General features: G+C 53.7%; 1 protein-coding gene across 1 annotated transcript in view; it reads right to left on the bottom strand.

The window, feature by feature from the left end:
* LOC121292979 (squalene synthase-like) overlaps positions 1–23,250 on the bottom strand; it is a 44,232-nt gene extending 20,982 nt beyond the window's left edge. Inside the window, 5 exon segments of the mRNA XM_041215503.1 lie at positions 20,238–20,429; positions 20,963–21,091; positions 21,241–21,424; positions 21,725–21,822; positions 22,862–23,250. Coding sequence (XP_041071437.1) covers positions 20,238–20,429; positions 20,963–21,091; positions 21,241–21,424; positions 21,725–21,822; positions 22,862–23,116 — 858 coding nt within the window. The 5' untranslated portion in view covers positions 23,117–23,250.
* Positions 23,251–24,107: the final 857 nt, after the last annotated feature.

Genomic DNA, 24,107 nt, shown 5'->3' with positions numbered 1-24,107 from the left:
GACAGTCAGCAGCACCTAGAGGAGAGTGTGAGAGGAGGACCCTGGGACAGTCAGCAGCACCTAGAGGAGAGAGTGAGAGGAGGACCCTGGGACAGTCAGCAGCACCTAGAGGAGAGTGTGAGAGGAGGACCCTGGGACAGTCAGTCAGCAGCACCTAGAGGAGAGTGTGAGAGGAGGATCCTGGGACAGTCAGCAGCACCTAGAGGAGAGTGTGAGAGGAGGACCCTGGGACAGTCAGCAGCACCTAGAGGAGAGTGAGAGGAGGACCCTGGGACAGACAGTCAGCAGCACCTAGAGGAGAGTGTGAGAGGAGGACCCTGGGACAGTCAGCAGCACCTAGAGGAGAGTGTGAGAGGAGGACCCTGGGACAGTCAGCAGCACCTAGAGGAGAGTATGAGAGGAGGACCCTGGGACAGACAGACAGCAGCACCTAGAGGAGAGTGTGAGAGGAGGACCCTGGGACAGACAGTCAGCAGCACCTAGAGGAGAGTGTGAGAGGAGGACCCTGGGGCAGTCAGCAGCACCTAGAGGAGAGTGTGAGAGGAGGACCTGGGACAGACAGTCAGCAGCATCTAGAGGAGAGTGTGAGAGGAGGACCCTGGGACAGTCAGCAGCACCTAGAGGAGAGTGTGAGAGGAGGACCCTGGGACAGTCAGCAGCACCTAGAGGAGAGTGTGAGAGGAGGGCACTGGGACAGTCAGCAGCACCTAGAGGAGAGTGCGAGAGGAGGACCCTGGGACAGACAGTCAGCAGCACCTAGAGGAGAGTGCGAGAGGAGGACCCTGGGACAGTCAGCAGCACCTAGAGGAGAGTGTGAGAGGAGGACCCTGGGACAGTCAGCAGCACCTAGAGGAGAGAGCGAGAGGAGGACCCTGGGACAGTCAGCAGCACCTAGAGGAGAGTGTGAGAGGAGGACCCTGGGACAGTCAGCAGCACCTAGAGGAGAGTGTGAGAGGAGGATCCTGGGACAGTCAGCAGCACCTAGAGGAGAGTGTGAGAGGAGGACCCTGGGACAGTCAGCAGCACCAAGAGGAGAGTGTGAGAGGAGGACCCTGGGACAGTCAGCAGCACCTAGAGGAGAGTGTGAGAGGAGGACCCTGGGACAGTCAGCAGCACCTAGAGGAGAAGAGTGAGAGGAGGACCCTGGGACAGTCAGCAGCACCTAAAGGAGAGTGTGAGAGGAGGACCCTGGGACAGTCAGTCAGCAGCAGCTAGAGGGGAGTGTGAGAGGAGGACCCTGGGACAGTCAGCAGCACCTAGAGGAGAGTGTGAGAGGAGGACCCTGGGACAGTCAGCAGCACCTAGAGGAGAGTGTGAGAGGAGGACCCTGGGACAGTCAGCAGCACCTAGAGGAGAGTGTGAGAGGATGACCCTGGGACAGACAGTCAGCAGCACCTAGAGGAGAGTGTGAGAGGAGGACCCTGGGACAGACAGCAGCACCTAGAGGAGAGAGTGAGAGGAGGACCCTGGGACAGTCAGCAGCACCTAGAGGAGAGTATGAGAGGAGGACCCTGGGACAGTCAGCAGCACCTAGAGGAGAGTGTGAGAGGAGGACCCTGGGACAGTCAGCAGCACCTAGAGGAGAGAGTGAGAGGAGGACCCTGGGACAGTCAGCAGCACCTAGAGGAGAGTGTGAGAGGAGGACCCTGGGACAGTCAGTCAGCAGCACCTAGAGGAGAGTGTGAGAGGAGGACCCTGGGACAGTCAGCAGCACCTAGAGGAGAGTGTGAGAGGAGGACCCTGGGACAGTCAGCAGCACCTAGAGGAGAGTGTGAGAGGATGACCCTGGGACAGACAGTCAGCAGCACCTAGAGGAGAGTGTGAGAGGAGGACCCTGGGACAGACAGCAGCACCTAGAGGAGAGAGTGAGAGGAGGACCCTGGGACAGTCAGCAGCACCTAGAGGAGAGTGTGAGAGGAGGACCCTGGGACAGTCAGTCAGCAGCACCTAGAGGAGAGTGTGAGAGGAGGATCCTGGGACAGACAGTCAGCAGCACCTAGAGGAGAGTGTGAGAGGAGGACCCTGGGGCAGTCAGCAGCACCTAGAGGAGAGTGTGAGAGGAGGATCCTGGGACAGACAGTCAGCAGCATCTAGAGGAGAGTGTGAGAGGAGGACCCTGGGACAGTCAGCAGCACCTAGAGGAGAGTGTGAGAGGAGGACCCTGGGACAGTCAGCAGCACCTAGAGGAGAGTGTGAGAGGAGGTCCCTGGGACAGTCAGAAGCACCTAGAGGAGAGTGTGAGAGGAGGACCCTGGGACAGACAGCAGCACCTAGAGGAGAGTGTGAGAGGAGGACCCTGGGACAGGCAGTCAGCAGCACCTAGAGGAGAGTGTGAGAGGAGGACCCTGGGACAGTCAGCAGCACCTAGAGGAGAGTGAGAGAGGAGGACCCTGGGACAGTCAGCAGCACCTAGAGGAGAGTGAGAGAGGAGGACGCTGGGACAGACAGCAGCACCTAGAGGAGAGTGTGAGAGGAGGACCCTGGGACAGTCAGCAGCACCTAGAGGAGAGTATGAGAGGAGGACCCTGGGACAGTCAGCAGCACCTAGAGGAGAGTGTGAGAGGAGGACCCTGGGACAGTCAGCAGCACCTAGAGGAGAGTGTGAGAGGAGGACCCTGGGACAGTCAGCAGCACCTAGAGGAGAGTGTGAGAGGAGGACCCTGGGACAGTCAGTCAGCAGCACCTAGAGGAGAGTGTGAGAGGAGGACCCTGGGGCAGTCAGCAGCACCTAGAGGAGAGTGTGAGAGGAGGACCCTGGGACAGTCAGTAGCACCTAGAGGAGAGTGTGAGAGGAGGACCCTGGGACAGTCAGTCAGCAGCATCTAGAGGAGAGTGAGAGAGGAGGACCCTGGGACAGTCAGCAGCACCTAGAGGAGGATCCTGGGACAGTCAGCAGCACCTAGAGGAGAGTGTGAGAGGAGGACCCTGGGACAGTCAGCAGCACCTAGAGGAGAGTGTGAGAGGAGGACCCTGGGACAGTCAGCAGCACCTAGAGGAGAGTGTGAGAGGAGGACCCTGGGACAGTCAGCAGCACCTAGAGGAGAGTGTGAGAGGAGGACCCTGAGGACCCTGGGACAGTCAGCAGCACCTAGAGGAGAGAGCGAGAGGAGGACCCTGGGACAGACAGTCAGCAGCACCTAGAGGAGAGTGTGAGAGGAGGACCCTGGGACAGTCAGCAGCACCAAGAGGAGAGTGAGAGAGGAGGACCCTGGGACAGACAGCAGCACCTAGAGGAGAGAGTGAGAGGAGGACCCTGGGACAGTCAGCAGCACCTAGAGGAGAGTATGAGAGGAGGACCCTGGGACAGTCAGCAGCACCTAGAGGAGAGAGTGAGAGGAGGACCCTGGGAAGGTCAGCAGCACCTAGAGGAGAGTATGAGAGGAGGACCCTGGGACAGTCAGCAGCACCTAGAGGAGAGTGTGAGAGGAGGACCCTGGGACAGTCAGTCAGCAGCACCTAGAGGAGAGTGTGAGAGGAGGACCCTGGGACAGTCAGCAGCACCTAGAGGAGAGTGAGAGGAGGACCCTGGGACAGTCAGCAGCACCTAGAGGAGAGTGTGAGAGGAGGACCCTGGGACAGTCAGCAGCACCTAGAGGAGAGTGTGAGAGGAGGACCCTGGGACAGTCAGCAGCACCTAGAGGAGAGTGTGAGAGGAGGACCCTGGGACAGTCAGCAGCACCTAGAGGAGAGTGTGAGAGGAGGACCCTGGGACAGACAGTCAGCAGCACCTAGAGGAGAGTGTGAGAGGAGGACCCTGGGACAGTCAGCAGCACCTAGAGGAGAGTGTGAGAGGAGGACCCTGGGACAGTCAGCAGCACCTAGAGGAGAGTGTGAGAGGAGGACCCTGGGACAGACAGTCAGCAGCACCTAGAGGAGAGTGTGAGAGGAGGACCCTGGGACAGTCAGCAGCACCTAGAGGAGAGTGTGAGAGGAGGACCCTGGGACAGACAGTCAGCAGCATCTAGAGGAGAGTGTGAGAGGAGGACCCTGGGACAGTCAGCAGCACCTAGAGGAGAGTGTGAGAGGAGGACCCTGGGACAGTCAGCAGCACCTAGAGGAGAGTGTGAGAGGAGGACCCTGGGACAGTCAGCAGCACCTAGAGGAGAGTGTGAGAGGAGGACCCTGGGACAGTCAGCAGCACCTAGAGGAGAGTGTGAGAGGAGGGCCCTGGGACAGTCAGCAGCACCTAGAGGAGAGTGTGAGAGGAGGACCCTGGGACAGACAGCAGCTCCTAGAGGAGAGTGTGAGAGGAGGACCCTGGGACAGGCAGTCAGCAGCACCTAGAGGAGAGTGAGAGAGGAGGACCCTGGGACAGTCAGCAGCACCTAGAGGAGAGTGTGAGAGGAGGACCCTGGGACAGACAGCAGCACCTAGAGGAGAGAGTGAGAGGAGGACCCTGGGACAGACAGACAGTCAGCAGCACCTAGAGGAGAGTGTGAGAGGAGGACCCTGGGACAGTCAGCAGCACCTAGAGGAGAGTGTGAGAGGAGGACCCTGGGACAGACAGCAGCACCTAGAGGAGAGTGTGAGAGGAGGACCCTGGGACAGTCAGCAGCACCTAGAGGAGAGTGTGAGAGGAGGACCCTGGGACAGTCAGCAGCACCTAGAGGAGAGTGAGAGAGGAGGACCCTGGGACAGTCAGCAGCACCTAGAGGAGAGTGAGAGAGGAGGACCCTGGGACAGACAGCAGCACCTAGACGAGAGAGTGAGAGGAGGACCCTGGGACAGTCAGCAGCACCTAGAGGAGAGTATGAGAGGAGGACCCTGGGACAGTCAGCAGCACCTAGAGGAGAGTGTGAGAGGAGGACCCTGGGACAGTCAGCAGCACCTAGAGGAGAGTGTGAGAGGAGGACCCTGGGACAGTCAGCAGCACCTAGAGGAGAGTGTGAGAGGATGACCCTGGGACAGACAGTCAGCAGCACCTAGAGGAGAGTGTGAGAGGATGACACTGGGACAGACAGTCAGCAGCACCTAGAGGAGAGTGTGAGAGGAGGACCCTGGGACAGACAGCAGCACCTAGAGGAGAGAGTGAGAGGAGGACCCTGGGACAGTCAGCAGCACCTAGAGGAGAGTGTGAGAGGAGGACCCTGGGACAGTCAGTCAGCAGCACCTAGAGGAGAGTGTGAGAGGAGGATCCTGGGACAGTCAGCAGCACCTAGAGGAGAGTATGAGAGGAGGACCCTGGGACAGTCAGCAGCACCTAGAGGAGAGTGAGAGGAGGACCCTGGGACAGACAGTCAGCAGCACCTAGAGGAGAGTGTGAGAGGAGGACCCTGGGAAAGTCAGCAGCACCTAGAGGAGAGTGTGAGAGGAGGACCCTGGGACAGTCAGCAGCACCTAGAGGAGAGTGTGAGAGGAGGATCCTGGGACAGTCAGCAGCACCTAGAGGAGAGTGTGAGAGGAGGATCCTGGGACAGACAGTCAGCAGCACCTAGAGGAGAGTGTGAGAGTAGGACCCTGGGACAGACAGTCAGCAGCACCTAGAGGAGAGTGTGAGAGGAGGACCCTGGGACAGTCAGCAGCACCTAGAGGAGAGTGTGAGAGGATGACCCTGGGACAGACAGTCAGCAGCACCTAGAGGAGAGTGTGAGAGGAGGACCCTGGGACAGACAGTCAGCAGCACCTAGAGGAGAGTGTGAGAGGAGGACCCTGGGACAGTCAGCAGCACCTAGAGGAGAGTGTGAGAGGATGACCCTGGGACAGACAGTCAGCAGCACCTAGAGGAGAGTGTGAGAGGAGGACCCTGGGACAGTCAGCAGCACCTAGAGGAGAGTGTGAGAGGAGGACCCTGGGACAGACAGTCAGCAGCACCTAGAGGAGAGTGTGAGAGGAGGACCCTGGGACAGGCAGTCAGCAGCATCTAGAGGAGAGTGTGAGAGGAGGGCCCTGGGACAGACAGTCAGCAGCACCTAGAGGAGAGTGTGAGAGGAGGACCCTGGGGCAGTCAGCAGCACCTAGAGGAGAGTGTGAGAGGAGGACCCTGGGACAGTCAGTAGCACCTAGAGGAGAGTGAGAGAGGAGGACCCTGGGACAGTCAGTCAGCAGCACCTAGAGGAGAGTGAGAGAGGAGGACCCTGGGACAGGCAGCAGCACCTAGAGGAGAGTGTGAGAGGAGGACCCTGGCAGAGTCAGCAGCACCTAGAGGAGAGTGAGAGAGGAGGACCCTGGGACAGTCAGTCAGCAGCACCTAGAGGAGAGTGAGAGAGGAGGACCCTGGGACAGTCAGCAGCACCTAGAGGAGAGTGTGAGAGGAGGATCCTGGGACAGTCAGCAGCACCTAGAGGAGAGTGTGAGAGGAGGACCCTGGCAGAGTCAGCAGCACCTAGAGGAGAGTGTGAGAGGAGGACCCTGGGACAGTCAGCAGCACCTAGAGGAGAGTGTGAGAGGAGGACCCTGGGACAGTCAGCAGCACCTAGAGGAGAGTGTGAGAGGAGGACCCTGAGGACCCTGGGACAGTCAGCAGCACCTAGAGGAGAGAGCAAGAGGAGGACCCTGGGACAGACAGTCAGCAGCACCTAGAGGAGAGTGTGAGAGGAGGACCCTGGGACAGTCAGCAGCACCTAGAGGAGAGTGAGAGAGGAGGACCCTGGGACAGACAGCAGCACCTAGAGGAGAGAGTGAGAGGAGGACCCTGGGACAGTCAGCAGCACCTAGAGGAGAGTATGAGAGGAGGACCCTGGGACAGTCAGCAGCACCTAGAGGAGAGTGTGAGAGGAGGACCCTGGGGCAGTCAGCAGCACCTAGAGGAGAGTGTGAGAGGAGGACCCTGGGACAGTCAGTAGCACCTAGAGGAGAGTGAGAGAGGAGGACCCTGGGACAGTCAGTCAGCAGCATCTAGAGGAGAGTGAGAGAGGAGGACCCTGGGACAGTCAGCAGCACCTAGAGGAGAGTGTGAGAGGAGGATCCTGGGACAGTCAGCAGCACCTAGAGGAGAGTGTGAGAGGAGGACCCTGGGACAGTCAGCAGCTCCTAGAGGAGAGTGTGAGAGGAGGACCCTGGGACAGTCAGCAGCACCTAGAGGAGAGTGTGAGAGGAGGACCCTGGGACAGTCAGCAGCACCTAGAGGAGAGTGTGAGAGGAGGACCCTGGGACAGTCAGCAGCACCTAGAGGAGAGAGTGAGAGGAGGACCCTGGGACAGTCAGCAGCACCTAGAGGAGAGTGTGAGAGGAGGGCCCTGGGACAGTCAGCAGCACCTAGAGGAGAGTGTGAGAGGAGGACCCTGGGACAGACAGCAGCTCCTAGAGGACAGTGTGAGAGGAGGACCCTGGGACAGGCAGTCAGCAGCACCTAGAGGAGAGTGTGAGAGGAGGACCCTGGGACAGTCAGCAGCACCTAGAGGAGAGTGAGAGAGGAGGACCCTGGGACAGTCAGCAGCACCTAGAGGAGAGTGAGAGAGGAGGACCCTGGGACAGACAGCAGCACCTAGACGAGAGAGTGAGAGGAGGACCCTGGGACAGTCAGCAGCACCTAGAGGAGAGTATGAGAGGAGGACCCTGGGACAGTCAGCAGCACCTAGAGGAGAGTGTGAGAGGAGGACCCTGGGACAGTCAGCAGCACCTAGAGGAGAGTGTGAGAGGAGGACCCTGGGACAGTCAGCAGCACCTAGAGGAGAGTGTGAGAGGATGACCCTGGGACAGACAGTCAGCAGCACCTAGAGGAGAGTGTGAGAGGATGACACTGGGACAGACAGTCAGCAGCACCTAGAGGAGAGTGTGAGAGGAGGACCCTGGGACAGACAGCAGCACCTAGAGGAGAGAGTGAGAGGAGGACCCTGGGACAGTCAGCAGCACCTAGAGGAGAGTGTGAGAGGAGGACCCTGGGACAGTCAGTCAGCAGCACCTAGAGGAGAGTGTGAGAGGAGGATCCTGGGACAGTCAGCAGCACCTAGAGGAGAGTATGAGAGGAGGACCCTGGGACAGTCAGCAGCACCTAGAGGAGAGTGAGAGGAGGACCCTGGGACAGACAGTCAGCAGCACCTAGAGGAGAGTGTGAGAGGAGGACCCTGGGAAAGTCAGCAGCACCTAGAGGAGAGTGTGAGAGGAGGACCCTGGGACAGTCAGCAGCACCTAGAGGAGAGTGTGAGAGGAGGATCCTGGGACAGTCAGCAGCACCTAGAGGAGAGTGTGAGAGGAGGATCCTGGGACAGACAGTCAGCAGCACCTAGAGGAGAGTGTGAGAGGAGGACCCTGGGACAGACAGTCAGCAGCACCTAGAGGAGAGTGTGAGAGGAGGACCCTGGGACAGTCAGCAGCACCTAGAGGAGAGTGTGAGAGGAGGACCCTGGGACAGTCAGCAGCACCTAGAGGAGAGTGTGAGAGGATGACCCTGGGACAGACAGTCAGCAGCACCTAGAGGAGAGTGTGAGAGGAGGACCCTGGGACAGACAGTCAGCAGCACCTAGAGGAGAGTGTGAGAGGAGGACCCTGGGACAGTCAGCAGCACCTAGAGGAGAGTGTGAGAGGATGACCCTGGGACAGACAGTCAGCAGCACCTAGAGGAGAGTGTGAGAGGAGGACCCTGGGACAGTCAGCAGCACCTAGAGGAGAGTGTGAGAGGAGGACCCTGGGACAGACAGTCAGCAGCACCTAGAGGAGAGTGTGAGAGGAGGACCCTGGGACAGGCAGTCAGCAGCATCTAGAGGAGAGTGTGAGAGGAGGGCCCTGGGACAGACAGTCAGCAGCACCTACAGGAGAGTGTGAGAGGAGGACCCTGGGGCAGTCAGCAGCACCTAGAGGAGAGTGTGAGAGGAGGACCCTGGGACAGTCAGTAGCACCTAGAGGAGAGTGAGAGAGGAGGACCCTGGGACAGTCAGTCAGCAGCACCTAGAGGAGAGTGAGAGAGGAGGACCCTGGGACAGGCAGCAGCACCTAGAGGAGAGTGTGAGAGGAGGACCCTGGCAGAGTCAGCAGCACCTAGAGGAGAGTGAGAGAGGAGGACCCTGGGACAGTCAGTCAGCAGCACCTAGAGGAGAGTGAGAGAGGAGGACCCTGGGACAGTCAGCAGCACCTAGAGGAGAGTGTGAGAGGAGGATCCTGGGACAGTCAGCAGCACCTAGAGGAGAGTGTGAGAGGAGGACCCTGGCAGAGTCAGCAGCACCTAGAGGAGAGTGTGAGAGGAGGACCCTGGGACAGTCAGCAGCACCTAGAGGAGAGTGTGAGAGGAGGACCCTGTGACAGTCAGCAGCACCTAGAGGAGAGTGTGAGAGGAGGACCCTGAGGACCCTGGGACAGTCAGCAGCACCTAGAGGAGAGAGCGAGTGGAGGACCCTGGGACAGACAGTCAGCAGCACCTAGAGGAGAGTGTGAGAGGAGGACCCTGGGACAGTCAGCAGCACCTAGAGGAGAGTGAGAGAGGAGGACCCTGGGACAGACAGCAGCACCTAGAGGAGAGAGTGAGAGGAGGACCCTGGGACAGTCAGCAGCACCTAGAGGAGAGTATGAGAGGAGGACCCTGGGACAGTCAGCAGCACCTAGAGGAGAGAGTGAGAGGAGGACCCTGGGACAGTCAGCAGCACCTAGAGGAGAGTATGAGAGGAGGACCCTGGGACAGTCAGCAGCACCTAGAGGAGAGTGTGAGAGGAGGATCCTGGGACAGTCAGCAGCACCTAGAGGAGAGTGTGAGAGGAGGACCCTGGGACAGTCAGCAGCTCCTAGAGGAGAGTGTGAGAGGAGGACCCTGGGACAGTCAGCAGCACCTAGAGGAGAGTGTGAGAGGAGGACCCTGGGACAGTCAGCAGCACCTAGAGGAGAGTGTGAGAGGAGGACCCTGGGACAGTCAGCAGCACCTAGAGGAGAGTGTGAGAGGAGGACCCTGGGACAGTCAGCAGCACCTAGAGGAGAGTGTGAGAGGATGACCCTGGGACAGACAGTCAGCAGCACCTAGAGGAGAGTGTGAGAGGAGGACCCTGGGACAGACAGTCAGCAGCACCTAGAGGAGAGTGTGAGAGGAGGACCCTGGGACAGTCAGCAGCACCTAGAGGAGAGTGTGAGAGGATGACCCTGGGACAGACAGTCAGCAGCACCTAGAGGAGAGTGTGAGAGGAGGACCCTGGGACAGTCAGCAGCACCTAGAGGAGAGTGTGAGAGGAGGACCCTGGGACAGACAGTCAGCAGCACCTAGAGGAGAGAGTGAGAGGAGGACCCTGGGACAGGCAGTCAGCAGCATCTAGAGGAGAGTGTGAGAGGAGGGCCCTGGGACAGACAGTCAGCAGCACCTACAGGAGAGTGTGAGAGGAGGACCCTGGGGCAGTCAGCAGCACCTAGAGGAGAGTGTGAGAGGAGGACCCTGGGACAGTCAGTAGCACCTAGAGGAGAGTGAGAGAGGAGGACCCTGGGACAGTCAGTCAGCAGCACCTAGAGGAGAGTGAGAGAGGAGGACCCTGGGACAGGCAGCAGCACCTAGAGGAGAGTGTGAGAGGAGGACCCTGGCAGAGTCAGCAGCACCTAGAGGAGAGTGAGAGAGGAGGACCCTGGGACAGTCAGTCAGCAGCACCTAGAGGAGAGTGAGAGAGGAGGACCCTGGGACAGTCAGCAGCACCTAGAGGAGAGTGTGAGAGGAGGATCCTGGGACAGTCAGCAGCACCTAGAGGAGAGTGTGAGAGGAGGACCCTGGCAGAGTCAGCAGCACCTAGAGGAGAGTGTGAGAGGAGGACCCTGGGACAGTCAGCAGCACCTAGAGGAGAGTGTGAGAGGAGGACCCTGGGACAGTCAGCAGCACCTAGAGGAGAGTGTGAGAGGAGGACCCTGAGGACCCTGGGACAGTCAGCAGCACCTAGAGGAGAGAGCGAGAGGAGGACCCTGGGACAGACAGTCAGCAGCACCTAGAGGAGAGTGTGAGAGGAGGACCCTGGGACAGTCAGCAGCACCTAGAGGAGAGTGAGAGAGGAGGACCCTGGGACAGACAGCAGCACCTAGAGGAGAGAGTGAGAGGAGGACCCTGGGACAGTCAGCAGCACCTAGAGGAGAGTATGAGAGGAGGACCCTGGGACAGTCAGCAGCACCTAGAGGAGAGAGTGAGAGGAGGACTCTGGGACAGCCAGCAGCACCTAGAGGAGAGTGTGAGAGGAGGACCCTGGGACAGTCAGCAGCACCTAGAGGAGAGAGTGAGAGGAGGATCCTGGGACAGTCAGCAGCACCTAGAGGAGAGTGTGAGAGGAGGACCCTGGGACAGTCAGCAGCTCCTAGAGGAGAGTGTGAGAGGAGGACCCTGGGACAGTCAGCAGCACCTAGAGGAGAGTGTGAGAGGAGGACCCTGGGACAGTCAGCAGCACCTAGAGGAGAGTGTGAGAGGAGGACCCTGGGACAGTCAGCAGCACCTAGAGGAGAGAGCGAGAGGAGGACCCTGGGACAGACAGTCAGCAGCACCTAGAGGAGAGTGTGAGAGGAGGACCCTGGGACAGTCAGCAGCACCTAGAGGAGAGTGTGAGAGGAGGACCCTGGGACAGACAGCAGCACCTAGAGGAGAGTGAGAGAGGAGGACCCTGGGACGGGCAGTCAGCAGCACCTAGAGGAGAGTGTGAGAGGAGGACCCTGGGACAGACAGTCAGCAGCACCTGCAGGAGAGTGTGAGAGGAGGACCCTGGGACAGACAGTCAGCAGCACCTAGAGGAGAGTGTGAGAGGAGGACCCTGGGACAGTCAGCAGCACCTAGAGGAGAGTGTGAGAGGAGGACCCTGGGACAGTCAGCAGCACCTAGAGGAGAGTGTGAGAGGAGGACCCTGGGACAGACAGTCAGCAGCACCTAGAGGAGAGTGTGAGAGGAGGACCCTGGGACAGGCAGTCAGCAGCATCTAGAGGAGAGTGTGAGAGGAGGGCCCTGGGACAGACAGTCAGCAGCACCTAGAGGAGAGGGTGAGAGGAGGACCCTGGGACAGACAGTCAGCAGCACCTAGAGGAGAGTGTGAGAGGAGGGCCCTGGGGCAGTCAGTCAGCAGCACCTAGAGGAGAGTGTGAGAGGAGGACCCTGGGACAGACAGTCAGCAGCACCTAGAGGAGAGTGTGAGAGGAGGGCCCTGGGACAGTCAGCAGCACCTAGAGGAGAGTGTGAGAGGAGGACCCTGGGACAGTCAGCAGCACCTAGAGGAGAGTGTGAGAGGTGGACCCTGGGACAGGCAGCAGCACCTAGAGGAGAGTGTGAGAGGAGGACCCTGGGACAGACAGCAGCATCTAGAGGAGAGTGTGAGAGGAGGACCCTGGGACAGTCAGCAGCACCTAGAGGAGAGTATGAGAGGAGGACCCTGGGACAGTCAGCAGCACCTAGAGGAGAGTGTGAGAGGAGGACCCTGGGACAGTCAGTCAGCAGCACCTAGAGGAGAGTGCGAGAGGAGGACCCTGGGACAGTCAGCAGCACCTAGAGGAGAGTGTGAGAGGAGGACCCTGGGACAGTCAGCAGCACCTAGAGGAGAGTGTGAGAGGAGGACCCTGGGACAGTCAGCAGCACCTAGAGGAGAGTGTGAGAGGAGGACCCTGGGACAGACAGTCAGCAGCACCTAGAGGAGAGTGTGAGAGGAGGACCCTGGGACAGACAGCCAGCAGCACCTAGAGGAGAGTGTGAGAGGAGGACCCTGGGACAGACAGTCAGCAGCACCTAGAGGAGAGTGTGAGAGGAGGACCCTGGGACAGTCAGCAACACCTAAAGGAGAGTGTGAGAGGACCACCTGTTTCTACCTGTCAGAGCCAAAGTGTGACATCAATGGAAAACAGATTGGTGATTGGTGGGTCTCTCCTCGATGTCTTTTTTTTATTGGCCAAATGGTTTAAATCAGGAAACCTTATCACAGTTGAAGAGTACAGTTAAGAAATTCACTTTTAAAATATCTAACAGCCAAATTAATTAAGTAGAATAGAGCTGCTGGGCAGGCGATGTGTTGCAGCTGTACTACGAGAGTGCTGGTGGACGCCAGTGTTATCCACAGTGACCACATCTGTAGCAAGTGTTGGCTGCTTCAGGAGCTTCGGTTCAGAGTTGATGAGCTGGAGTCCGAGCTGCAGACACTGTGACACATCGAGGAGGGAGAGGGTTACCTGGACACTGTTTCAGAGACGGTCACACCCCTTAGATTAATCACATCAAATTCGGACCATGGTCAGGGACAGGAGGGTGTGACTGCAACTGAGGCAGGTATGGGGATTAAAATTTAGTTCTGGAGGAGCCTCACCGGTGCCCTTGTCCAATAGGTACGAGGTTCTTGCTTCTGGCACGGACAAGGGTACAGACTGCAGGGAGGATGTGCAAACTGACCACAGCACCGTGGTACAGAGTGCCATTCAAGTGAGGGGAGAAAAGAGAAATGTAGTAATAGGGGATAGCATAGCTAAGGGAATAGATACTGTTCTCTGCAGCAAAGACAGAGAGTCCCAAAGGCTGTGTTGCCTACCTGGTGGCAAGTTTAAGGACATCTCTTCTGGGCTGGAGAGAAACTTGGAGTGGGAGGGGAAGGATCCAGTTGTCGTGGTCCGTGTAGATACCAATGACATAGGTAGGACTAGGAAAGAGGTTCTGCTGAGGGATTACGAGCAGCTCGGGACCAAATTAAAAAATAGAACCACAAAGGTAAAAATCTCACATGCAAATTGGCGTAGGGTATATAAGTTTAGAGAGGTAAATGCGTGGCTCAAAGATTGGTGTGGGAGAAATGGGTTCTGATTCATGAGGCTCTGGCACCACTACTGGGGAAGGAGAGAGCTGTTCCACTGGGATGGGCTTCATTTGAACCATGCTGGACCTGACAAATCGTATGACAGGTTGTAGATAGGACTTTAAACTATTTAGTTGTTGTGTGTGTGTGTGGGAGTGGGGGGGGGTCAATTGAAGGGAAGTTTAAAAATTCAAAAAGAAATGAGAGAGCAGAGGTACAGGGTAGTGAAGAGACAAACCATAATCAAAGTGTGACAGGAAAGGCCAGATAATATAAGCAGAAGAGTGCAGCAGAAATCAGAACCAGAATGAGATAAAATAAAAGCTTAAGGCTCTTTTTATCTGGAAAACAGGAAGCATTTGTAATAAGATAGATGAGTTGATGGCACAAATAGAAATAAATGAATATGACTTGATAGCTATTACAGAGACGTGGTTGCAGGGTGACCAAGACTGGGAACTCGATTTTCAAGGGTATTCAACATTCCAAAAGAAATAAGCAAAAAGGAAATGGAGGTGGGGTAGCTTTGCTAATAAAAGGAAGGTATCAGTGTGGTGGTGAGCAGTGATATGGGTGCAATAGATCATGATGTGGAATCAGTTTGGGTAGAAATAAGGAATAACAAGGGGACAAAGTCACGGGTGGGAGTCGTCCATAGGCACCGAAGAGTTGCCTCACTGCAGGACAAAGTATCAATTGATAAATAATGGAGGTGTGTAAGAAGGGCGCTACAATTGTCATGGTGATTTTAATCTGCATATTGACTGGACAAATCAGATTGGCAGGGGTAACATGGAAGACAAATTTGTAGAGTGTATCAGGGATTGTTTCTTAGAGCAATACATTGCAGAACCTACCCAGGAACAGGCTATTTTAGATCAAGTAATGTGTAATGAGGTGGGATGAATAAGAGATATTGTAGTTAAGGATCCTCTAGGGGGTAGAGATCACAACATGGTAGAATTTCAAATTCAGTTTAAGGGTGAGCAACTTACGTCTCAAACCAGCGTCCTCAACTTAAATAAGGGCAATTACAGAGGTATGAAGAAAGAGTTGCCAAGCGGGCTGGGAAAATAGACTAAGGGGAAGGTCAGTGGATGAACAGACATTTAAGCAGATATTTCATAATGCTCAGCAAAAATTTATCCCGGTCAAAAAGAAGGACTTGATGAGAAGGATGAAACACCCGTGGTTAACAAAGGTGGTCAAGGAGAGTATCCAGTCAAAAACTAAGGCATACAAAGTGATGAAAACTAGTGGTAGGCCAGAGGATTGGGAATATTTTTAGGAACCCGCAGCGGATGACTAAAAAGCTAATAAAGAGGGAGAAAATTGATTATGAAAGTAAATTGGCAAGAAATATAAAAACAAACAGCAAGAGCTGCTACGGGTGTATAAAAAGAAACAGAGTGGGTAGAATGGATACAGGGAAATGGTAGACAATTTAAAGCAATATTTTGCATCAGTCTTCACAGTGGAGGACACTATAAACATCCCAAAGATATCAGATAAGCAAGGAGCTAATAGGAGGAAAGATCTTGTAACCGTCTCTATCACGAGGGACAAAGTATTTGACAAACTAATGGGACTAAAGGCAGACAAGTCACCAGGACCTGATGGCCTGCACCCAAGGGTTTTAAAGGAAGTTGCTGCAGAGATAGTGGAGGCATTGGTCAAAATATTCCAGAACTCACTGGATTCCGGGAGGGTCTCAGCGGATTGGAAAATCGCTAATGTGACACCCTTGTTCAAGAAGGGAGGGAGGCAAAAAGCAGGAAACTATAGGCCAGTCAGCCTAACATCTGTTGTTGGGAAATGGAGGACCATAAATCAGTTAGATTTAGGAAAGTTATGGAAAAGGATAAGGCTGGGACCAGGAATAAAAGCTCTAAACTGGGGAAAGGCTAATTTTACTAATATGAGATACGATTTGGCCCAAGTGGACTGGAAGCAGTTACTTGCAGATAAAACTGTGTTAGAGCAGTGGGAGGCATTCAAGGAGGAAACAGCCAGAGTACAGGGCAAATATGTCCCCATAAAGACAAAGGGGTGGACCAAGTCCGGAGAACCCTGGACGTCAAGGGACATAAAGGTTAGGGTTAAGAAAAAAAGAGATGCTTATGGCAGATACCGAGGGCTCAATATGGCAGAGTCCCTAGAGGAGTATAAAAAGTGCAGCGGGAACTTAAAAAGGAAATTAGGAAAGCTAAGAGAGTGCATGAGAAAGCACTGGTGGGTAGAATAAAGGAAAACCCAAAGGGTTTTTAAAATATATAAAGAGCAAGTGAATAACTAGGGAAAGAGTAGGGCTAATTAGGGACCATAGAGGAAATCTGTGTGTGGACCCGGAAGACATGGGTGCAGTTCTCAATGAATACTTTGCGTCAGTCTTCACAATGGAAAAGGACAACGCAGGTATAGACATCAGGGTGGAGGACTGTGAAATATTAGAGGAAATTAACATAGAGAGAGAGGAGGTACTAGCGGGTTTAGCGGCCTTAAAAGTGGATAAATCCACAGGCCTGGATGAGATGTATCCCAGGCTGTTGAGGGAGGCAAGGGAAGAGATATCAGGGGCCCTGGCAATAATCTTCAAATCCTCTCTGGCCACCGGTGAGGTACCAGAGGACTGGAAAACTGCTAACGTTGTCCCATTATTAAAAAAGGGAGGAAGGGATAGACCAGGAAATTACAGGCCAGTCAGTCTAACCTCAGTGGTAGGAAAGTTACTTGAAAAAATTCTGAGGGACAGAATATATCTGCTCTTGGGGAGATGGATTAATCAGGGATAGTCAGCATGGATTTGTTAAGGGAAGGTCGTGTTTGACAAATTTGATTGAATTTTTTGAGTTGGTAACCAGGAGTGTTGATGAGGGTAATGCATTTGATGTGGTCTACATGGACTTTAGCAAGGCTTTTGATAAGGTCCCTCATGGCAGACTGGTCAAGAAAGTAAGAGCCCATGGGATCCAAGGCAAAGTGGTACATTGGATCCAAAATTGGCTGAGAGGCAGGAAGTAGAGGGTGATGGTAGAGGGATGTTTCTGTGACTGGAAGTCTGGTTCCAGTGGGGTTCCGCAGGGCTCAGTGCTGGGGCCCTTGCTGTTTGTGGTGTACACAAATGATTTGGACTTAAATGTAGGGGGGATGATCAAGAAGTTCGTGGATGACAAGAAAATTGGTAGGATGATAAATTGTGAGGAAGATAGCGGTAAACTACAGGAGGATGTCAATGGGCTGGTCAGGTGGGCAGAGCAGTGGCAAATGGAATTCAAGTATGAGGTAATGCACTTGGGGTGAGGTAGTACACTTGGGGAGGGCTAACAAAGCAAGGGATTACACTATGAATGGTAGGACTCTGGAAAATACTGAAGATCAGAGGGACCTTGGTGTGCATATCCACAGATCCCTGAAGGTAGCAGGGCAGGAGATAAGGTGTTAAGAAGGTATATGGGATACTTGCCTTCATTAGCCAGGGCATAGAATACAAGAGCAGGAAGGTTATGCTGGAGTTGTATAAAACGGTTAGTTCTGGTCACCACATTATAGGAAGGATGTGATTGCACTGGAGAGCATGCAGAGGAGGTTTACCAGGATGCTGCCTGGGCTGGAGGGTATGGGCTATGAGGAAAGATTCGATAGACTGGGGATAGATTTAAGTTAAGAGGTAGAAGGTTAAGAGGGGAGTTGAGGAGAAATTTTGGTGGCTGGTGGGAGTCTGGAACTCTGCCTGAAAGAGTGGTTGAGTCAGAAACTCTCGTAACATTTAAGAAGTATTTAGATATTCATTCGCATTGTCATAGCCTCCAGGGCTATGGGCTAAGTGCTGGAAAATGGGATTAATGTAGTCAGGTCTTTGATGACCAGCGTGGACTCAATGGGCCGAATGGGTTCCTTCTGTGCTGTAAATGTCTATGAGTCCATGAGAAAATGCTGGAGTCCATTATTAAGGAAGAAATAGCAGGACATATAGAAAAACTTCACACAATCAAACAGAATCAACATGGTTTTGTGAAATGTAAATCATGTTTGACAAATTTGCTAGTGTTCTTTGAGGATATAACAAGCAGAGTTGATAAAGGGAACCAGTGGATGTAGCATATTTGGATTTCTAGAAGACATTCAATAAGGTGCCACATAAAAGGTTATTGCACAAGATAGGAGCTCACAGTATTGGGGGTAATGTATTAGCATGGATTGAGGATTGGTTAACACACACGAGACAGAGAGTCGGGATTAATGGGTCTTTTTCAGGTTAGAAAGACGTAACTAGTGGAGTGTCACAAGTATCAGTCCTAGGGCCTCAATTATTTACTATCTATATTAATGACTTGGAGGAGGGGGCAAAGTGTAATGTATCCAGATTTGCTGACAATACAAAAATAGGTGGGAGGGCATGTAGTACTGAGAGCATAAGGAATCTGCAAGGGGATATAGACAGGTTGAGTGAGTGGGCAAAAACTTGGCAGATGGAGTTCAGTGTAGGAAAGTGTGAGGTCATGCATTTTGGTAACAAAAATCAAAAGGCAGACTATTATTTAAATGGACAGAGACTCCAAAGTAGTGCAGCACAGAGGGATCTGGTTGTTCTTGTGCATGAAATGCAAAGTTAGCATGCAGGTGCAGCAAGTAATTAAGAAGGCAAATGGAATTTTGGCCTGTATTGCTAGGGGGTTAGAGTTTAAAATAGGGAAGTCTTGTTACAACTGTACAGGGCGTTGGTGAATCTGCACCTGGAGTAGAGTCAGAGTTATACAGCACAGAAACAGGCCCTTCAGCCCATCGTGTCCATGCCAGCCATCAAGTACCTATCTATTCCAATCCCATTTTCCAGCACATGGCCTATAGCCCTGTATGCTATGGAATTTCAAGTGCTCATCTAAATACTTTCAAAAATGTTGTGAGGGTTCCTATCTCTACCATCCCCTCAGGCAGTGTGTTCCAGATCCCAACCACCCTCTGGGTGAAAAAACTTTTCCTCAAAGCCCCTCTAAACCTCCTGCCCCTTATCTTAAATCTATGCCTCGTGGTTATTGAAACCTCTACTAAGGGGAAAAGTTTATTCCTATCTACCCTATCTATGCCCCTCACAATTTTGTATGCCTCAATCAGGTCCCCCCTCAGCCTTCTCTGCTCTAAGGAAAATAACCATAGCCTATCCAGTCTCTCTTCATAACTGAAACACTCCAGCCCAGGCAACATCCTGGTAAATCTCCTCTGCACCCCCTCCAGTGCAATCACATCCTTCCTATAATGTGGCGATCAGAACTGCACACGGTACTCCAGCTGTGGCCTCATTAACATTTTATACAGTCACAACATAACCTCCCTGCTCTTATATTCTATGCCTCAGCTTATAAAGACTAGCAGGACAGTTTTAGTCCCCGTATTTAAGGAAGGATATACTGGCATTGAAGGTAGTTCACTAGGCTGATTCCTGAGGTGAAGAGATTGACTTGTCAAGAACGGCTAAACAGGTTAGGCCTTTATTCATTAGAGTTTAGAAGAATGAGGGGTGATCTTATTGAAACATACAAGATTCGGAGGGGGCTTCACAGGGTAGATGTTGAGAAGATGTTTCCACTAGTGGGGGAATCTCAAACTAGGGGACACAATTACAGAATGTAGGGGCTCTCATTTGTGGAGGAATTTCTTCCCTGAGGGAAGTGAATGTATGGAATTCTCTACCACAGAGAGTTGTGGAGGTTGGATCACTGAAAGCATTTAAAGAGGTGGATAGATTTTTCAAATATCGGGGAGTTGAGGGCTATGAGGAGCTGGCACGAAAGAGGAGCTGAGGCCTGGGGCAGATCAGCCATGATTTTATTGAAATGCGGAGCAGGCTTGAGGGGCCGAATGGCCTACTCCTGCTCCTATTTGTTATAACCTCATATTTTCCCACATTAAATTCCAACTGCCAAGTTTTTGCCCATTCACTTAACCTGCCTATATCCCCCTGTAGACTCTGTGTCATCCTCACCACTTGCCTTCCCACCTATTTCTGTGTCATCTGCAGACTTGGCGATAGTGCATTCATTTCCCTCATCCAAATCATTACATATTGTAAATAATTGTGGCCCCAGCACTGATCCCTGTGACACTCCACTTGTTACAGATTGCCATCCTGAAAATGCCCCCCTTATCCCAACTCTTTGTCTTCTATTAGTTAGCCAGTCCTCTATCCATGCTAATACACTACCCCTAACACCATGGGCTTTTATCTTATTAAATAGCCTTATGTGCGGTACCTGATCGAATGCCTTTTGGAAATCCAAATATATTACATCTCCTGGTTCCCCTTTATCTATCCTGCTTGTTACCTCCTCAAAGAATTCTAATAAATTTGTCAGGCATGATTTCCCCTTCGTGAAGCCATCATTTACATCCTGGCTGTGAAACTTGACTGTGGAAATTGGGCAATCTGGCTGCAGGAAGCCAGATTTCAGCTCCAGCTTTCAGGTAGAACAGCAGAACAGGGCTTCCCCCGTACCCCACACTCAAAGGAAGTAGTGTAGGAAGGGTACACTGGACAGATTGTTTGAGGTGTATCCTGTGCAGTCCACAACTGTCCCGTTCCCAGCTGACAGATTCCACACTCACCTCTTGCGGCCAGAACTCCCGACCTTCCTGCTGGTCCTCCAAGTAATCCCGAATGATGTTGGTTTTCTGCAGGAAGAGGCCCATAGAGTTGGCCAGTTCCGTGTCCTGCCCCACAACTGGATCCTCCAGCTCTGAGGCTGAGAATAGACGGGACAAACCGATTCCCACAAGCCCTGCCACATAGTGACAGTACTGAAAGCAAAAGTGTGAAAAGAACATCAATGAGGGCTCACAGGAACAGAGTCAAACTCACCACCTCAATGATCCAGTGCACAATTAAGTCACTCCACCACTTGCCCATGGCTGTATCACTCTCCATGTTCAAACGCTTCTGTCTTGTGCAACAATCAGCCAACCTATCCCAAGATGCAGGCAGGAAAAACACAGGATTTATGAAACAGGAGGCAGCAGCAATGTGGTTCTTTGAGGATGGTCTCCCATTCAATAAGGTCAAATCTAATCTTCCATCTCAACTTCACCTTCCTGCACTGTACTCATATCCCTTAATTTCCTTAGTAACAAAGCAACTGATCTACAGTCATGCATACATACCTGTCACTCCCTGTGGTCTAAATGGGAGCTCATCAGGCTGTCCCTGAACACAATCCTCACTGGAAGGTCATACCACCCTCACCAACCACATCCAACTCCCCACCCAACAATACTCCCTACCACTCCATGTGACACACGTAGCACCCACCAACAGCCAGACAGTTTCTCCTTACCATGTCCCATTCTTTGATGGATCTAACTTTTTTTTCCAAAAATTCAGCCATTCCAGCTCCCATCTTGTGACAGATATTTGCAATCACATCCTGGTAGACCTTGGCCAATGAGCGGAACTCCAAGGATATCTAGGTCAGAGAACAAGAGTGGAAACCAGAATCAAAAATTGGCCAGGGATAGATCCACACCCCAACGAGAATCAGCGTCCACAGGGCCTGTAACCCAGAAGGAGTCAAAATCACAGCCTCCACCACACTCCTGGCGCAGGGATACGTACCGATGGGAAATCCTGTAGTACCTGGCGATCCTTCTCCTGACTCTGGTCGTACTTCCACTCTGGCTGGTACAGGTAGGTGTGGAAGTTCTGCAACATTGGGATCTTCACCTCCAGGGGGATGGACATGTCATCTTCCACTGTGTCCAGAGCCCGCAGCACCAGGTAAAAGATGCACACCGCCTGGCTGCAGTGAAAGCACAGCATGAATGCAGGCCACAGCCTGTGTCCCATCCAGGTTTCCCCTCCCAATACTCCAGCAACCCTACTCCCTTCCGCTCACCCACAACTTAACTAACCCTCTCCCGCCCAAGACAACTGTTTCCCACCCCTCGCACTCTCCAACAGGCCCTCCCACAACAAGCACCCATCAGCAAGATGCCTTCCCTCAGTAACCCCCTCCACCCAACACAGGAACTACACCCCCTGGTGTCCCATTCATTGGGCTGGGTCCACTCCCTCTTACAGATGAGGAAAGCTGTCTTACCGTAGGTCACCATCCAGTGCCTGAATGACAGCAGCAAAACTGCGGCTCGTCTGGTTCAGATAAATGTAGCATTTTTTCAGAGTTTCACTCATTGAGTCCTGGAAAACAAGTACATCATATCACTGAGCCGGCTCCACCGCTCCCCACACCGAGCCCGCTCCGCCGCTCCCCACACCGAGCCCGCTCCGCCGCTCCCCACACCGAGCCCGCTCCGCCGCTCCCCACACCGAGCCCGCTCCGCCGCTCCCCACACCGAGCCCGCTCCGCCGCTCCCCACACCGAGCCCGCTCCGCCGCTCCCCACACCGAGCCCGCTCCGCTGCTCCTCACTTTCCAATCCAAGAGACACAGACGCTTGTTCTACAAACCCAACAACAACTTGTATTTATGTAGCACCTTTAAAAGAGTAAAACATTCCAAGGTGTTTCACAGGAGCAGTCATCAGGCAATGTCTGACACTGAGCCAGCTCAGGCAGTATTAGGCCAGATGACCAAAAGGTTGGGCAAAGAGGTAGGTTTTAAGGAGGAGAGAGAGATAAAGATGCAGAGAGGTTTAAAGTAAGAATTCCAGAGCTAAGTATATTTGAAATTATGTAAAATGGTGGAGGGGTTAAAACTGGGAAAGGACAAGAGATCATAATTGGAAGGATGTAAGGCTGACAAGATTACAGAGATAGGGAGTAGGTGAGGCCATGGAGGGATCTGAACACCAGGATGAAAATTTTAAAAATTGAGACACTGGTGGAGCAGCTGCCAGTATAGATCAGCAAACAGAGGGGTTGATGGATGAATGGGACTTAGCATGAGTTAGGATATGGTCAGCAAGAGTTTTGGGTGAGCTCAACTTACATAGGTTAGAAGATGGGGGGGGGCCAGCCAGGAACATCTTGGTATAGTCAATTACAAAGTTAAGAAAAAGCATGAATGAAGGCTTCAGCAGCAGATGTGCTAAGGCAGGGTTGGAGTCAATTGACACAATGCTAGTGGGATAGGCAGCATAAGTAATGGCATGGATAAGGGGTCAAATACGACATCCAGGCTGTGAACAGTCTCGGTCAACCTTAGACAGCGGCCAGGAGGCACAGACACAAACTCTCCACAAGCCGGGGGCACGGACTCTGGCTCATGCTTCACGTACCAGGGGGGCTGTTGTGAAGAATAGTTTTCTCTGAGTTGCCACCTTCTCCACCTCTGCCAGCGCCACAGGCAGGAACTGCCCACTGGAGGCTGCTCCCCGCACCCAGCAGGAGAGGCAGGGCGGGCAGTGCTGCCTGCAGCGAGCCGCTTGCTGACACGGGCAGACGGTGCAGAGGAGGAGGCGAGGCTGAGGCCGGGAATCACACTGCATGGCCCGGACGGCCAAGGGCCAGGCGCTCCGGGCTGCACAGTACATGTTGGGAGGAGCCCACTGGCTGCACCGGGGCCTTGTCGCGGGTTCAGCCCCGGCCTGTGCAGCAGGAACTCGCTGCGATTCTCCAGCTCATTCCACAGGAGATTGAAGCCAAAGGCCGCTCAACCCCAACCCCCTCCCCCCCCCAACACACACACACACACACACACACAGACAGACAGGCCGGAGTCAACAACACGGACAGCACACAGGCAGGGGGCAGGGCCAGAGCCAATCAGACAGCCCGCAGGCAGGGCCAGAGCCAATCAGGCGGCCCGCAGGCAGGGCCAGAGCCAATCAGGCGGCCCGCAGGCAGGGCCAGAGCCAATCAGGCGGCCCGCAGGCAGGGCCAGAGCCAATCAGGCGGCCCGCAGGCAGGGCCAGAGCCAATCAGGCGGCCCGCAGGCAGGGCCAGAGCCAATCAGGCGGCCCGCAGGCAGGGCCAGAGCCAATCAGGCGGCCCGCAGGCAGGGCCAGAGCCAATCAGGCGGCCCGCAGGGGGCATGCCAAACAGCGCATAGGGGCCAGAGCCAATCAGGCATCCCAGAGGCTTAGGTGTCCAATCACAGGGCTCGTTCGTGCTCTCGCAGTCCACATGTTGTAAACAAAAACGGAAAATGCTGGAAGTCAGCAGGTTTCAGCCTCTGTGGAGAGATGGACAGAGATAACGTTTCCAGACCCTGTGACTCTTCCTCAGAACTAAAGTGGAATAAGAAATATGATGAATTTATACTGTTTAAGGGGATGGAGCAGGTGGAGCTGGATAGAAGGTCAGTGATAGGTGGGGACAAAGGAGAGATTGACAAAGATGTCAAGGACTAAAGGTCAAAGGGGATGTTAATGGTGGTGGGTGAGGACTAAAGGACAAAGAGGGTGTTAATGGTGGTGGGTGAGGACTAAAGGTCAAAGGGGATGTTAATGGTGGTGGGTGAGGACTAAAGGTCAAAGGGGGTGTTAATGGTGGTGGGTGAGGACTAAAGGTCAAAGGGGGTGT

This window comes from Carcharodon carcharias, chromosome 2, assembly GCF_017639515.1.
Source record: "Carcharodon carcharias isolate sCarCar2 chromosome 2, sCarCar2.pri, whole genome shotgun sequence".
Classification (NCBI taxonomy): Eukaryota; Metazoa; Chordata; class Chondrichthyes; order Lamniformes; family Lamnidae; genus Carcharodon; species Carcharodon carcharias.
The sequence above is the reverse complement of the archived record's forward strand: the minus strand, read 5'-3'. Positions and strand labels throughout refer to the sequence as shown.